Source organism: Poecilia reticulata, chromosome 9, assembly GCF_904066995.2.
Source record: "Poecilia reticulata chromosome 9, P_reticulata-male-v2, whole genome shotgun sequence".
Lineage (NCBI taxonomy): Eukaryota > Metazoa > Chordata > Actinopteri > Cyprinodontiformes > Poeciliidae > Poecilia > Poecilia reticulata.
In genome coordinates this window covers 17,590,591-17,606,075 of record NC_088838.1, presented here as the reverse complement: position 1 = coordinate 17,606,075, position 15,485 = coordinate 17,590,591, and the positions used below count along the sequence as shown (strand labels likewise).

The 15,485-nt window shown below is 39.6% G+C and overlaps 2 protein-coding genes across 3 annotated transcripts; both read left to right on the top strand.

Moving 5' to 3' along the window:
- The first annotated feature begins 1,002 nt into the window (after positions 1-1,002).
- On the top strand, positions 1,003-9,433 carry lztr1 (leucine zipper like post translational regulator 1). Of its 2 annotated transcripts, none has more exons than XM_008418735.3 (19): positions 1,003-1,606; positions 1,699-1,761; positions 1,841-1,897; positions 2,553-2,632; positions 2,718-2,826; positions 3,104-3,187; positions 3,274-3,331; positions 3,434-3,573; positions 3,660-3,861; positions 4,171-4,281; positions 4,385-4,477; positions 4,587-4,682; positions 5,383-5,572; positions 5,657-5,826; positions 6,062-6,345; positions 6,697-6,846; positions 7,800-7,905; positions 8,021-8,101; positions 8,561-9,433. In XM_008418735.3, the coding sequence occupies exons 1-19, from the start codon at positions 1,455-1,457 to the stop codon at positions 8,675-8,677; spliced, it is 2,343 nt and encodes a 780-aa protein (XP_008416957.1). In that variant the 5' UTR covers positions 1,003-1,454; the 3' UTR covers positions 8,678-9,433. The 2 variants fall into 2 exon arrangements, with proteins under 2 accessions (XP_008416957.1, XP_008416956.1); XM_008418734.3 differs by having other exon boundaries at positions 5,380-5,572.
- A 742-nt stretch (positions 9,434-10,175) lies between these two features.
- cldn26 (claudin 26) lies at positions 10,176-14,463 on the top strand. The gene has a single exon (XM_081610642.1). It carries the CDS (start codon positions 12,221-12,223, stop codon positions 12,875-12,877), a length of 657 nt encoding a protein of 218 aa, XP_081466768.1. The 5' UTR covers positions 10,176-12,220; the 3' UTR covers positions 12,878-14,463.
- The last annotated feature ends 1,022 nt before the right edge of the window (positions 14,464-15,485 follow it).

The window sequence follows — 15,485 nt, the reverse complement described above, 5'->3', positions numbered from 1 at the left end:
CAACTGCTCCACTGTGCAGCCCATGTCTTTGATATGACTTCAAAAAAAAAAATCAAAACATACCAATCACATATCATGCTGTTTGAGAAGATTAAAACATAAACATTGGTTATGCAGTTCAATTCAATTGCATATTATGCCTGAAATAACTTGTCAGGAAAACATCAATTTTGGCATATTTGAGGTAAGATCAAAAGAGCTGTCTGAGGCCTTCAGCAAGAAGGTTCTAGTAGCTTATTGCTCTGCTAGAGTACTTAAAGGGGTCCAAGAAAATTTTGAAATAGCCATCCGATTGTACAAAAACAGTCTGCAAATGGAGGACATGGAGAACAACTGCCTACATACCCAGATCTGGCCATGCATATGAGTTTGCCCTGAGAGTGTACTGCAAGATGCAGAAGTCTTCAAAATCCTAAAATGTTTACAGTCTCTTCCCATTGTTGAAATTTTTGTGAGAATTTATTTATTTTATTATTTATTTATTTTTTTACAGGTTTTAGAAACTCAAAATGTGTTTCAATGAACAAATCCTCTTAAGGTAACCTACAGGGAACTGTAAAACCTCTTCCTCACTGAATGGAGATTCCTTAGGAACACAAAATGTGTTGGGGGAGCAAATGACAAAACTTTTCCGCCCCCACTGTTCATGCTTTTCCTACTGAAGAGGATTAGGGCCACTGGAAAACAAATAAAACAGATCTGACTTTAATCTCAGAATTCTGATTAAAGTCAGAATTCTGACTTTAATCTCAGAATTCAGACTTTTTTTACTCAGAATTCTGACTTTAATCTTAGAATTCTGAGATTAAAGTCAGAACTGTTTTTTTTTTTTTTCCAGTGGCCCTAATCCTCTTCCGTATTTTCCTAACAAACGATGCCCCCAGAGCGAGGATTCACATCGAGCACATACGAAAAGCGCCATGAAATACACTCTATTCCAGGCGGTGGCGGTAATGCATCGAAACGTTGTTTGTCAGTCGCCATTAAACAAAAAGAAGAAGTGCAAGTTGCTTCTCTTCAACAGGAAGTGACGCCATCACCGGGTGTGAAGGGGGCGTGTTGTGATAATCCTGTTATTTTGCTAGTTTCTGTCTCGAATACCTCGCAACTATCTATATTTATCGCAGTTTTTGGTTGATGGGGAAGATATTTTAGCGAAATGCTAGCAGAAACTTACTAACATTTAGAACAGTTTGTGTTCTAAATGTTAGCTTAGCCGAACACTAGCTAGCTAGCAGAGTATATTGTACGAACTACCAGTGCCATCTTTTTTTTTTTTTTTAAACTTTTCTTTAAACCTTTTTGCCTCTATTTTGGGAAACTATATACGCTTTTACAAAATTTAATAGCTCTATTAGCGGAAGGCTGCCATTAATGATGTCGTTAACAGAGGAAATCTTTACGGATGAGTTGCCCTGAGAACTGATCCTCTGTCAGATGAGTTGCTAGCAAAAATGTCCTGCAAATCAACTAAAGTGGCGCCCAGTGTTGATTTCGACCACAGCTGCTCGGATAGCGTGGAGTACTTGACGCTCAATTTTGGCCCATTTGAGACAGTACACCGCTGGAGAAGACTCCCTCCATGTGATGAGTTTGTGGGAGCAAGGTAACTTTCTGCCAATCATCCTCACAGATCATGATTCATTTCTTTTCCTTTAATCTTGTGTTCACCCTGAGTTTCTATTTACCTTTACACAGACGCAGTAAGCACACTGTTGTGGCGTACAGGGATGCCATATATGTGTTTGGAGGAGACAATGGGTGAGTTTTAGAGTGACAGGCGATGTTTCCTACTTTATGCACAACATCCAGAGTGTTTCAACTCTGCGCCTCCCAACAGGAAAAACATGCTGAATGATTTACTTCGCTTTGACGTCAAGGACTGCTCTTGGTGTCGGTAAGCCTGCTGCATCTGTATCAGAAACCTTATATAAAGTACCTTGCAAAAAGTTTTCGCATTTTGTCATTTTATAATCACAAACTTGAATAGTTTTTTCATGTGACAGATCAATTACATTTTATCTCTGTCTGTGTGTTATGGGTTGATGACCTGCTAGAAGATGAACCTTAACCTTAGTTCTGATTATTTGGTTGATGTCTGAATAAAGTCTTCCCAATAGCATGATACGGCCACCACCATGTTTCAACCTTGGATTGATGTGTTCATGGTGATGTGCAGTGTTAATTTTCCCCCACAAATGACTGCAGTGTTCTTGGTCTTTATAACACACAGGTGGGCTGACTGTACTTATTGATTCGATGGCTTATGAGGAGAAATAATTGCTCTGAATTTTACATAATTATGTGACATAAAAACACATCGTGCTGTATTAGCATGCTCCACTTTCTAAACTACTGGTTAATCCTTTTAAAGCAATCTATGCGTCTCTTTCAACACAGATATCTGCACTGCTTTGCTTTCATCTGTCATATAAAATACATTTAAAGTTTGTGGTTGTAATATGATCAAAACGTGTAAGGGGAATGAAACCTTCCACAAGACCTTGTGCTTCAACATGTGGTCTGACGCCAGGCCTCAATGTGTCTCGCAGAGCTTTCACCACTGGAACTCCACCAGCTCCAAGATACCACCACTCGGCAGTGGTCTATGGCAGCAGCATGTTTGTCTTTGGTAACTTCTTTTTAGTTTTAAAAACATGTAATATAATATTTTTGAGTCCTCTAATGGTCTACTTTTGTGTCCTGTTGCATTTCAGGGGGCTACACAGGAGACATTTATTCAAATTCAAACTTGAAAAACAAAAACGACCTTTTTGAGTACAAGTTTGCCACAGGACAGTGGACCGAGTGGAAGGTGGAGGGAAGGTAAACGTTATTTGTTGTATATGTTATGGACTAGATTATTCAAGAAAAATCTCATTATGCGAATGTTTTTTGTATTGATGTTTGAATTTATTAGTTTTTGAGTGAGTGTTGAGTGATATTTGTCAAAAGCCATCATCCAAAAGTGTGATGTAGTGCTTGAAGGAAGTTAAATTATTCTTAATTAGCTTGTATTGACTTACAGTTAAACTATTTTATTCTTTATAGGGTTACAGTACACACTGCTCTTTATCTGTGTTTTCTGTGACTCTGTGTTCAGCTTGCCAGTGGCCAGATCTGCGCATGGTGCCACAGTGTACAATGATAAGCTGTGGATTTTTGCTGGATACGATGGGAACGCCAGGTATGATTTTTATACCGTTACTCCGATCTCGCTTTCGCACTGATGTGCTGAATCATAATTGAGTGATGTTTGCTTTTTGTGTGTAGGCTGAATGACATGTGGACAATCAGTCTGCAGGACAGAGAGCATGCATGCTGGGAAGAGGTCTGTTCAATTCTTCTTATTTTTAAAATAAATAACTGCAAATAAAACATGTAGAAATAATATTTCTCCTCATCTGCTTTTCTTTGACTTTGTGTCCACCAGATTGACCAGAGTGGGGAGATTCCTCCTTCCTGCTGTAACTTCCCTGTTGCTGTATGCCGGGATAAGATGTTTGTGTTCTCCGGTCAGAGTGGAGCCAAAATCACCAATAATCTGTTTCAGTTTGAGTTTAAAGGCCACATGTGAGTTTTTTTTATTATTTTTTTAAACAAAGCTCAAACCTTAATGCGTCACATCTCTGTAAAGTAACTGACATCCTTATTCTCAGGTGGACGCGCATCCCAACAGAGCATTTACTGCGGGGCTCCCCTCCTCCTCCTCAGAGACGCTACGGACACACTATGGTCGCCTTTGACCGCCACCTGTATGTATTTGGAGGGGCTGCTGACAACACTCTGCCCAATGAGCTTCACTGTTATGATGTGGACTCTCAGACCTGGGAGGTGATTCACCCCAGTCAAGACAGTGAGGTATGAGTCCGGGTAATCCAGAACTTTGAGTTTGGAAAAACCTTTGTATTTCCCAACTTAATTTGCTTCTCCCTTGCCTAAATAAAGGCATTATTCCTTCCTTCCCTCCATCCATCCTTTTTTGTGTTCCTCCTTTCTTTTCGCATTTGTTTGTCCTTTTTTTCTCTTTGTTCTTTTTTTACAGAACCCATCGTTATCAGAATAGCATACACACATTCACTGAATTTACAATTAACTCTACAGATTTTTATATTTTTGCGTTCCTGAAGTTCTTTTTAACTGGAGTTGAATTTCTCTTTTCTCACTCAGATGCCCAGTGGGAGACTTTTCCATGCTGCTGCTGTGATTCAAGATGCCATGTACATTTTTGGAGGGACTGTGGACAACAACGTACGCAGTGGGGAGATGTACAGATTCCAGGTTAGTGGAAATGATTGCTGGAATATTCTGAAACTTGCACTTATATTTGATCTGTTACTTGCAAAGTCGATAACGGGCTGCTTTATAAATGCTCGTCTTGCAGTTCTCAAGCTACCCAAAGTGTACCCTTCACGAGGATTATGGCAAACTGTGGGAGAACCGTCAGTTCTGTGATGTGGAGTTCATTTTGGGAGAGGTGTGTGAGGCTGAGGCGATTCTTCCAAACTCATAATTGAAATTAAATCTTGGCTTTCCTGTAGTCTAACGTTTTTCAATGGTTTGTCTTTTTGTTGTTGTGTTCACAGAGAGAAGAGAGAGTCTTGGGGCACATAGCCATAGTTACTGTGAGGTGTCAGTGGCTGAGGAAGAAAATCCTGCAGGCCCGAGACAGGCAGCGACAGGTCAGAGTCACAAACATCACCATGTTTCAGGAAATCGTTTTAAATCCACACAGTGAACTACAATCTAGATTCTTTATTGCAATTCAGATACAAAATAGCTGTGAATTGTAGTTGAGGTGCAATGGCAAGCTGTTAGTGGGACAATTGTTGGTCATGCTCTCCACAAATGCATGATGAAAAGAATAAAGCCATTATATAAAAACATAAGACGTCCGTCACTCAGTTGAAAATCGGTGACCAAAATTTCAATTTGTTGTTTGCTGAAACTCTCCTTCCAATCTCACTTGAGTTCGAGCTATTCTACAGGGAGGAACGGACAAAATTCTTTAAAGAAAGCTTCTTTAAAGCGATGCGTTTTTGGTTTGTAAAATGCGCTCTGGGAATCCACAAAAGTGCTCCATGTTAACGATGATCCACTTATGTCTGTCCATTTTAATTGTGTATTTCCCTGTACCAACTTTTATAACAAGTAAACAGCCCAGTTAGTCTTTGGTGCATATGAAGCTGCGAAGTGATTTTCTTTCTCCTAACTACTCCTAGCTATGATGACATTTAGTTAGCCTTTCTGTACAGAACAGTTACAACAACAAGCGCATGAAGCACTAGTTTTAACAACTCATATTTAAGCAATAAATTGTGTTATTAATATGCTGGGGAGCTGAAATGCTGAACAAATGTTGCATAACTTGTTGTTCAGCAGAGGACTAAACGTGAGAGCAGTGAGGAAAGTGATGAAGGAGCAGCTGGGGGCCCAAGAGATGTCCCAGCAGGCAGTAAGCCATCGGGCACACAGCCCCTGCTGGAGGTATCCATCAGGGAAGCAGAAGCTCAGCCCTTCGAAGTCCTAATGCAGTTTCTCTATACCGACAAGATTCAGTACCCTCGCCGAGGTACAGCTAACCTTTCCCTGTTTAGATACTAAATCCAGCAATGTGCTTCTAAGAGTATTTATATATTCCTGTATTTACACACAGGTCATGTCCAGGACGTTCTCCTCATAATGGACGTGTACAAACTCGCTCTAAGTTTTAAGCTTTCACGGCTGGAGCAGCTTTGTGTGCAGTACATCGAGGCATCTGTGGATCTGCAGAATGTTCTGAGTGTTTGTGAGAACGCCAACAAGCTGCAGCTGGACCAGCTCAAGGTACAGCCCAGATTAAAAAACAAAAAAAAAACAAAACCCTTAAAAACACCAAATATAAATCACTCTTCTAGTGACCTCTAGTGGTTATTGTTCAGTGGAGCTTTAACTTGACTTGTTTCAGTTTCACACCCACAAACCAGCCTCTTTATTTTGTTCATGTTAGTCTTTATTATGAGATAAGGAAAAGGTAACTTTTTACCCTAATTAAAAAAAAAAACAATCTTCCCTTCTCCAGGAGCACTGTCTCAACTTCGTAGTGAAGGAATCCCACTTTAATCAGGTGATCATGACCAAAGAGTTTGAGCGTCTTTCCACCCCACTGATAGTGGAGATAGTGCGGCGGAAGCAGCAGCCTCCCCCCAGAGTGTATTCAGACCAGCCGGTGGACATCGGGACGTCTCTGGTGCAGGACATGAAGGCCTGCCTGGAGGGAGGAGGACTGGAGTTCTGCGACATTATCCTGCTGTTAGACGGACATCCTCGACCTGCACACAAAGCCATACTTGCAGCTCGGTCCAGGTAGTGCGAACTCTAATTATCTGTGACGAGACCAACATGTTGGCAGTTCTCTTACCCGTGGAACCTTTTATTTTATTGCATATTATGTAATTAGACCTAGCAAGATTGCTTTGTAAATGTAAAGTGGAAGGAAAATGATGCATGATTTTTAGAAAAAAAAATTGAGTCGCCAGTTAAAGATGCACAATTTATGAATCATGCAACCAGAATCTGTGCTCTTTTTGCACACTTATTGGTTGAAATGGAATGGATTTAGTTCTGCACTTTGACTAGGCCATTGCAGCTCTGACTGTGTTCTACTGTGTTGACTGTCATTGTTTTCCAGACTGACATCTTGTATTGATATTCCAGTTACTTTGAGGCGATGTTCCGCTCCTTCATGCCAGAAGACGGCCAGGTGAACATTTCCATCGGTGAGATGGTCCCAAGCAAGCAGGCGTTTGAATCCATGCTGCGCTACATTTACTACGGTGACGTCAACATGCCTCCAGAAGATTCTCTGTATCCTTCTCAGACTCGAGAAAATGGCATTTAATTAAATAATGAAATGGATATTTAGCTAAAAATATTTTCATATCTTCAAATTGAAGCTTTCTTTAGTCTTTATCCTATTTCTAAAAACACGATGGCCTACATCCTGCAGAAAGTCTTCCACAAAATTAATTTAAATTGTTTATTACAGCTGATTGGTAATGTTGTTTTTCTTTAGCTTATGTTTAGCTGGACAGAAAATAAGCTGGTGGCATAAATGTTGAATCGGACTATAGTTATGATGGGAATCTGCATAAAAGAGGAAATCTAACTACAGGATCCTGAAATCCAAGTTACATAAACAGCAACCCTGGTTTGAAACGGGCGACTAATGAGTCCCACTATTCTCACAGAGCTTTAGCTGAATTTGTTTCTAAAGCTATTTTGGAAGATGAAGACGGTAATCAAAACAAAATGGGTGCACATCAGACAAAAATTTAAATAGATTTTTCTTCTGGCTTTTAAAGCTATTCCTTCTCCACTCTGAGCTGTACTTTATCGAGGGTGTTGTTTTTAAAAATATATTTAAATTTACATATTTTGCATTCTTTCGTGTCATTATTGAAGTGTTATTTCACAGATTCACGCCTCCAGCTAAAGCAAAGAAATTCATCTTTTTGAACCTAAAATGTCATCTGTGGTTGTAAATAGATTTTTTTTTTCCAAACCATATTTGCAGGCAGTAAATTATGTTTTGGGCAGTTTGTAATGTTTTAAATGTCTTCTAACCAAAATGTCTTTATTTATTTTAACATTTTTGTGGTCATTTCTCACACTTACATGTAGTAAGCTATTCAAGGGTATTAAAAAGGGGAATCTTCGGATCCTGAGTTTCACATTTTTCACTAATGTGACTATATCTGCAGTTCTTTTTGAGCATCTCATCTGTTTTGAGCGTTTTTCCCTTGACCGTTGATAACCAGCTATCTGTTTGCTGCTCCGTATTACTACGGCTTCTCCAACAACAGGCTCCAGGCTTACTGTAAGCAGAACCTGGAGATGAATGTGACCGTGGAGAATGTCCTGCAGGTATTTATATTTTTCACCCTGGGGTATCTGTGACCTAATTGGGAAAACACAATCTCTCTCTTGCTGAATAAAGAACTTCTTCTCTCACTTCTCGTGCTTGGTGGCCCCTCCCCAGATCCTGGAGGCGGCAGACAAGACGCAGGCTCTGGACATGAAGAAGCACTGCCTCCACATTATTGTCCACCAGTTCATCAAGGTGGGTGGGCTCGTATCTAAAGCCTTGGGGGTGTGCTGCCCACTCGGTGCAGCTGAGCTAACCCTCTAGTCTCGCCGTCTTTGTGGGGAAACTGACACGTTTGACCTCTTAGCGGAACACGCTCCGTTTTCTGAGTAGAGAGGAGACTGTTTACAGCTGGGCCGGCTGTGTAAGCACCTCATCAAAGAGCGGCGGGGCGTCGCAGTGGCACTCTGATTATTGTTTGTTATCTAACGAAACAGCGAAACACTCAATTTTCACTTTCCTTCACTGGAGTGTTAGCTCTGCTGCTTGTGTTTCCGTTCTGCTTCTTTTTCTTTTTTTTTCTCGCTGTTGCCTTTTTTTTTTTTTTTTTAAATGCATGTGAAATCAACGGCTTCTTATCACCCGTTTTTGTCTCTCATTGTCTTAATTTTTTGAAACATTTTTTCATTTTTGCTTTGTTCTCCCCTCCCAAAGGTATCCAAGCTCCCCAACCTGCGATCTCTCAGCCAGCTGCTGTTGTTGGACATCATTGAGTCTCTAGCTACGCACATATCAGACAAACAGTGTGCTGAAATGGGCTCTGACATTTAGGATAACTCAGAAGAGCTATTTACTTCTAAGAAGCCATACATCTCCTACTTATCTACTTCTAATCATTCCTGCTGCACTGGAATTCATTTTATTTTATTTATGTTTTAGGGTTTGTCTGTTTTTTTCGCCCCTGCATGTCTGACTCCTGTACGATAAATGCCTTTTATCTACGCTGCATTTTGTGTCTCGCTGTATTTGAGGCAGCAGTGAAATCGACAAAGAAACCAGAATGTGGCTTAGAAATGTTAAATACTGTAAAAAAACAAACAAAAAAACTTTTTACATTGTCATTTATTTTGTAAACACAAACTTTTTGCAAGCTTGTCCTCTGCTCAGTATTTATCAAGTGTTTTTAAAACCCATATGCATTTTGCTGTTCATGATTGTGACAGTATATGCAAAAAGTGTTTCAGGATCGTTTACTTTGTCCACATGCAGTTTAGACGCCATCCGTCTCGGTTCTTCAGTTTGCTTTATTTTCAGCTGTGATCAAGCCTGTAATATGTGATGTAAGGAATCAGTCATTATATATACAAAGTATTAGGATGTGTACTATTTGTTTCATTATGTCTTTGTCTAGTTATAATGTTACCAGTACTAACCAAAAAAAAATCACTATTCACTTTAAAAGGAACCATGTAATAGTGACCGTTACGTTACTGTTGCAAAACGTTTGTCCATGTAGAATTCATGTGATGAAAGCCTTAATAAACTGCATAATAAATCAGTCGTGTTCTGTGCAGACTGTATATGAGACACATGGTTTTGTTTTTGACTTTTACTTTCTTCCATTTAAACCTTTAAATCAGTGGTTCTTAACCTGGGTTCGATCGAACCCCAGGGGTTCGATGAGTCGGTCTCGGGTTCGACGGAGCCTCTGCCGCGGAGGTAAAGACACACTTGAGTAAAGTGGTGACGCCCCCGCTTTGCCATCACTTGCTGCAGAGGATCACGTTACATTGCTTAGCCAATCAGTGCTGCGGAGGAGCACTGATTGAAGGAGCTCCACTCTCAGCATGGATTTAAACTTGTGTCTTTAATTACTTCAGCAAAGCTCAACGTTTTTACCAAATTCTGTAGCTTTCGGTGTACTTCTAAATCTGCTCCTTAGTCGCATCTTTTCGGGGTTGCTACTGCCTCTAGTGGCGTGGGGGTTGTAACACAACTAATATAATTACATTACTAAATCAGAATACCGCAAAGTCTTTATCATTTATTATTAATTTTTCATTCTCTTAAGAATGTAGAGTTAATTAAATGATCTAAACAAGACCTTAAAGTGATTCCAGTTTGTCTCGATGGCCAACCTGATGAAACTGTGGCAAATTTTAAATACCTTGGGTCGTTCCTGGACAGTCAGCTCAACTTTGCTGAAAACACTGACTACATTTTGAAGAACTGTTCTCAGAGACTCTACCTTTTAAGAAGACTTGGTGATCTTGGGGTGCCCCAACTAGACTCTAGTTGGGGCACCCCTATGTCTTGAATTTGGGGGGAAAAAAAAACATATTTTATTTATCACTACAGAAGGGTTCAGTGAATGCGCATATGAAACTGGTGGGTTCGGTACCTCAGAAAAGGTTAAGAACCACTGCTTTAAAGCGTTTTCAAACTCAACTTTACCTTGGTTTACATATCTAAAATGATTTTTACTTGTTTTTCACAGACAGGATTTGGTTGAATATTTGCTTTTGCTCACCAGCTTGAGTTTTCTGCTGTTCATGTTTTCAATAAATAAATATTAGAATTTAGTTCAGCCGGGTTGGTAATTAACCCAATAATAAAATATAAATATCCTAAATTCAACTCTAAGTGAACGTGAGAGTAACTGGGATCCAGCTGGAATATTGATTTTAAATCTGTTAAAATCAAGTGGATGAGTTGATGATTTAGTTATGTATATAAATTGGAAAGTGTCTTGAGATGACATCTGTTGTGCTATTGATTCTGCTGACCACTTTATTTCAACTCCTTGCAGATATTAGTTTTTTTAAACAAGCAGTTGTATAGTTTGCAAATTGCCTCATTGGCCAAAACCAGTTATTGGTTCAACGTTGGACTTTTTGCAAATCTTTAAATGTGCTTCTTAAAGGTTCAGTTCTTGCCTAATCATTGTTTTCTATATATAAAACGTGTAGACCAGCATTTCACCTGCATGTCACTTTACTGCTCAGCACTTGTTCTCGCAAAGGCTTTGAAACGTCTCCAACATGCCTTTGAGAAAGTAAAGGAGCATTTCTTTACTTTCTCAAAGTAAATTTCTCTGTTAATGCAGAGAAATTATGAATGTATACTCTATGTAAAATATAAACTGTTTAAATCAGCCTTCGAATGAGCATAGACAAATACTGTATATTGATGTTTAAGCTGATTGACTTTGCATTTTGGATTGACAATTTATCTTTTTCAAGTTGGGAGAGCTCCTCCGAGAGAACTTGAGTCAAACTGAAAACTCAGGACTCTGCGTAGGCCACTTCAAAAATGTTCAAATTATTTAGAAGAAGCCTGCTGGTCAAATGAAAACTGCTACTTTAAGCTCACACCTACCACACATATGAAGGATTCTGAGCTTAACTGTATATTTTGAAAGGAACTTTATTCTGATCTGCATCTGCAAAACTTGTTTCCCTTAATAAAGTTAAAATCGAGGTGAAAACTCTAGGATCTAGCAAAAATACATTTTATGTAACTTTCCACTCTGTTTTATGGTCACGCTGATTCTAACCATTGCGACAGAAAGCTATCACCTCAATGGAATGAACCTGGATAAATAGAAGGAAAAAATCGTTTTAATGGTTAAATAAAGATTTAAATGAATTAGATACTTTTTATGGGCGCAAGAAATTGAGCATTTCACAAATGCAAGTCAAAACTGGGGGGACAAAAAAAACAACTAATAACAGATTAAAAAAAATGTTCACTGGATTTTAGGCAGTCAGAACTAAAATTCAGAGAGAACTGGAGCTTCTAACACTTTGAATGGTCCAGTGGAGGGAACACAAAGTGCTTTTCACAGTCTGGACACTTGAGACACTTGGCAAATAAAGTGCTCCCGTTTTGGTTTCTTTAGTATGTAAATGCATGTTTCAAAACAGCAGTCTTGTCAGGTACGTCAGTGCAGCATTTTATCTGAATAAGTAATAACTTATAAAAGAACTGGATGCATTCATAAACAGCCCATAATATGAATATCAAAGAAAGCTTCTTTTTCTTTTTGTGTTTAATTGTGTGTCGTATGGCCACATTGCTGCACACATGCACTCTGGGCCAGGAATTTCACTGAACATACCTGGTTTCATTTAAAAACAGAGTTCATTAGTCGCTGTGATGACATTGAACACTGAGACGAAACAGTGGGTCTATTGTCAAACCTCAATGCTGGATTATCTCTCTTATCGGGTGCATTTTTTTTAAAGGAGGCTACAGAAGTAGACCTTCCCAAAAACTGGGACGGGCTAAAGACTCCCTCTGGATCCCTTATCTTATTACATTAACTTGGACGGGAGAATCACGGCACACAGTGTCTACCTGCAGAAGCAGAAGATGGTTTTACTAACAACAAAAATGATGGAGCGAACGGCTCTGTTTTTGTCGTTTGGGAGCTACGTCACTTCTCTGACCACTGCTTTTTTACCCCTGTGGAAAACGATGAACTCTGATCTCAACGAGGTGGAGAACTGGTTTTCAGGGCTCTGGCTCACCTGCCTCTACACGGAAGAGAAGGGGATTCAGTGCAAGGCCTACGATTCTGTGCTGGGTCTGCCGGTGGATCTTCAGATCTCCAGGGTCCTCGTCTTGATTTCTATTGGAACTGGAGGATTTGCCCTGTTGACCGGCTTTCTAGGTCTGGAGGGGGTTGGCGTGTGCATGAGGAAGCCAGAAGTGAAAAGACGGCTCTTCATCTTCAGCGGAGTGATGACCTGGGTGTCGGGACTCACCACTCTGGCTCCTGTCTCCATAGTGGCGTACACAACGGTGGTGGATTTCTGGGATGAAGGTTTTCCTGACGTGATGCCTCGGTGGGAGTATGGCGAGGCGATGTTCTCTGGATGGTTTGGGGGTCTGGGCCAGGTCATCGGAGGAACTCTGTTCTTTGTGGCTGTGTGCATGGGGGACTACGACCTGCAAAGGCTGAATGTTCCTGTCAGTCCAGAGCTGAAGCCCAGGACAAGATACTACCTGAAGACGGAGGTTCTTTAGCTGTCTGTGTCGCATCCAGGTTCAATTGGAAGAAATCATAAGATTAATAAATTTGTGTACATAGCTTTGATTAAAAACTTAAGCTTTTGTAAAACTTGCAAGACTTTGTGCATTTTTTTAAAAGTTCTTTATGGGTCAATTTCTCAAACGAAAATATTCTCTCTGAATGTTTTATGTTATGCAAGTGTTGAGATTTATTGAACTTATGCAAGACTATAAACAAAAGCAACTTCTTTTACTGTTTAGAACATATTCTGCTACCTTGCAGCATCATTGAGCATTTCTACATTTTGTTAAGTTCAGATCACAAACTTTACTGGGATTTACATATTAAAGCAATTTTTGCTCATTTGTTTTCAGCGCCCTTCACTATTAATTCCTCTAAGTATACGCCTGTGAAACTGACTGCGCTGGGAAATCACACAACTCAGAAATAGGCCTTGTATTTGGGTATAAAAGTGTATCATAAGCTTTGAATTTCTAAGAGCCCTGTTCAATTACATCACTGACTGAGTCTTCTACAAAGATGGTGAATCATGTGAGCCATTTACTTCAGCTGATGTCCTTTCTGCCTCTGAAGTTTCAATTAGAGTTATTGGAGACAGACTTTTGTTGCTGTATTTTCACATGTGAAGCAAATTCAGCCTTTTAAGTGTATGTGTTGGTAATGTCTGGTTTTGTACCTATTTGATTGTACATCTTTCTAAGAAGATGCTGAAACTCTGGCCCCAGTTAAGATTTTCTGATTCAGTAGAGGTTAATTGTTTATTAACTAAAAAAAAGTACAATATTTAAACAAAATCGTTGAACATGTCTTTGTTATTCATTTAAAAACAGCAATTTCTCTCCTAAAATGTTGTAAAAGAGCTAAAATCAAACTGACAAAACACATAGCAGCTGCTAAAGCCGTATTCATGACTGCTGTTTATTACAACTGAACAACTGAGCTGGATGTTGAAGAAATATTTGCCTGCAGTCTCACTGGTACTCGGAAACAAAGCTTTCCACTCCCCACACTCACTCTCCCTCCTCAAACCATTCCTATATTTACTTTTTGAGTCTCTTCTTAATCTCTTGTCAATGAGTAAACTGTACTAATCAGTAAGACTGATCATTTAGCAGTAATCACCAGCCAATTTAGCTGGTTCCATAAAGCGAAACAATGATTAAGAAGCACAGCAGACCTACAGTTAATCAGTACACCTTTCTAATGTGTGGATTTGTTATTTTAACATGGATCAGGGGTCCAGCCAAGGGTGATTCCACAAAATGTCATGTCAGGGAGTCCGAATAAAATGCATCTGTAAGATTTTAACCTGTAAAAAAGCCAATCAAACCCATATGTAGTTTTGTTGTGGCTTCTGCGTCTAACAGTTCTGAATAAAGTAACCAGTGGATGTGTTGCTACATGTCCTCCATTAACACTGCAGAGCACGTGTTTGACTTCCACTTGGACATGCCTTCTCACACATGCTTGAACACAAAGAGCAACACAAACAGACACTGGAGTGCGTAAGTACATGTCATCTGTCAGCACCCTGTAGAAATACAATAACACCATGTGGTCAGTGTTATTATTTTTCTAACCCAGTACATCCTCTTCTATCTGGTTCATTTGGTGTTATCACAGTGACAGTGTGTCTTAACAGTCAGGCTTTGAACTGCTGAAATCGTCATTTCTACAGAGATGAATCTGCAATTCTCAGGTGAACGACCTTGAGCCATAATAAGGACAACAAAGCCTCTGAATGTTGGACCATAAAGAAGGGATGTAATATGTCTATGCTGTATAAAACAGTGTGTGTTTTCTCTTTTGTTTCTTTTGAGCCCCATTCTATGGTAAGCTGTTGTGTACATATTGATACCCTTGACATCTGCATCATTTTTGAAGGCTGGTTCTAGGGGAGGCGGCGGTCCCCTGGCCCCCTCCCCCCCAGCCCGGGCTGTGGGACCTCCGCCCCCCCAGACCCTCCTATAGCTCCGCCACTGATCCCTACTCACTTACACTTGGTGGATAACTGAACGCTGCTCCCTGACATTGTGGATCAACTTAAGAGAAGCAGTTTCCTGAATTTGGACAAGGTTGCTTTTCTGTTCCCTGTTGTTGTTTCCTCTTCCGAGAGGCCAGCAGACACCTTGTGTGTGTTTGCATTACTATTTGTTTGAGATTCGATTAGATTCAGAAGACTGATTATAACATCTAATAGCAGGGAAAAGAATTTTAATGAACTCAATCAAGAGGTGCAGTTTTTAATCATGACTTCACATTAACAGACAAATATCAGATTTGAGCATAATGCTAATTTACAATGCAGATATCATCTATCTATGCTTTTGTGTCTCAGTTAAATATTTCGGTAAAACTTTGTAAAACACATATACACAAGGTTTTTTTCTTTTTTTTCCATTTCTCAAGGGAAAAATGGAGATCCAAAGCAACTTACCTTTTAATTAAAAAAATAGTTACCCCGTAAACCTAATAAGGCATTTTGCTAACACTGGGAAAAGCTACTGATAATACATGGTCAGTTTTTTTTTTTATTGTTATAGAGACATTTTGGCAGGCTCTTGTTTTGTAGTATTGTTTTAATCTAGTCACATTGTAACT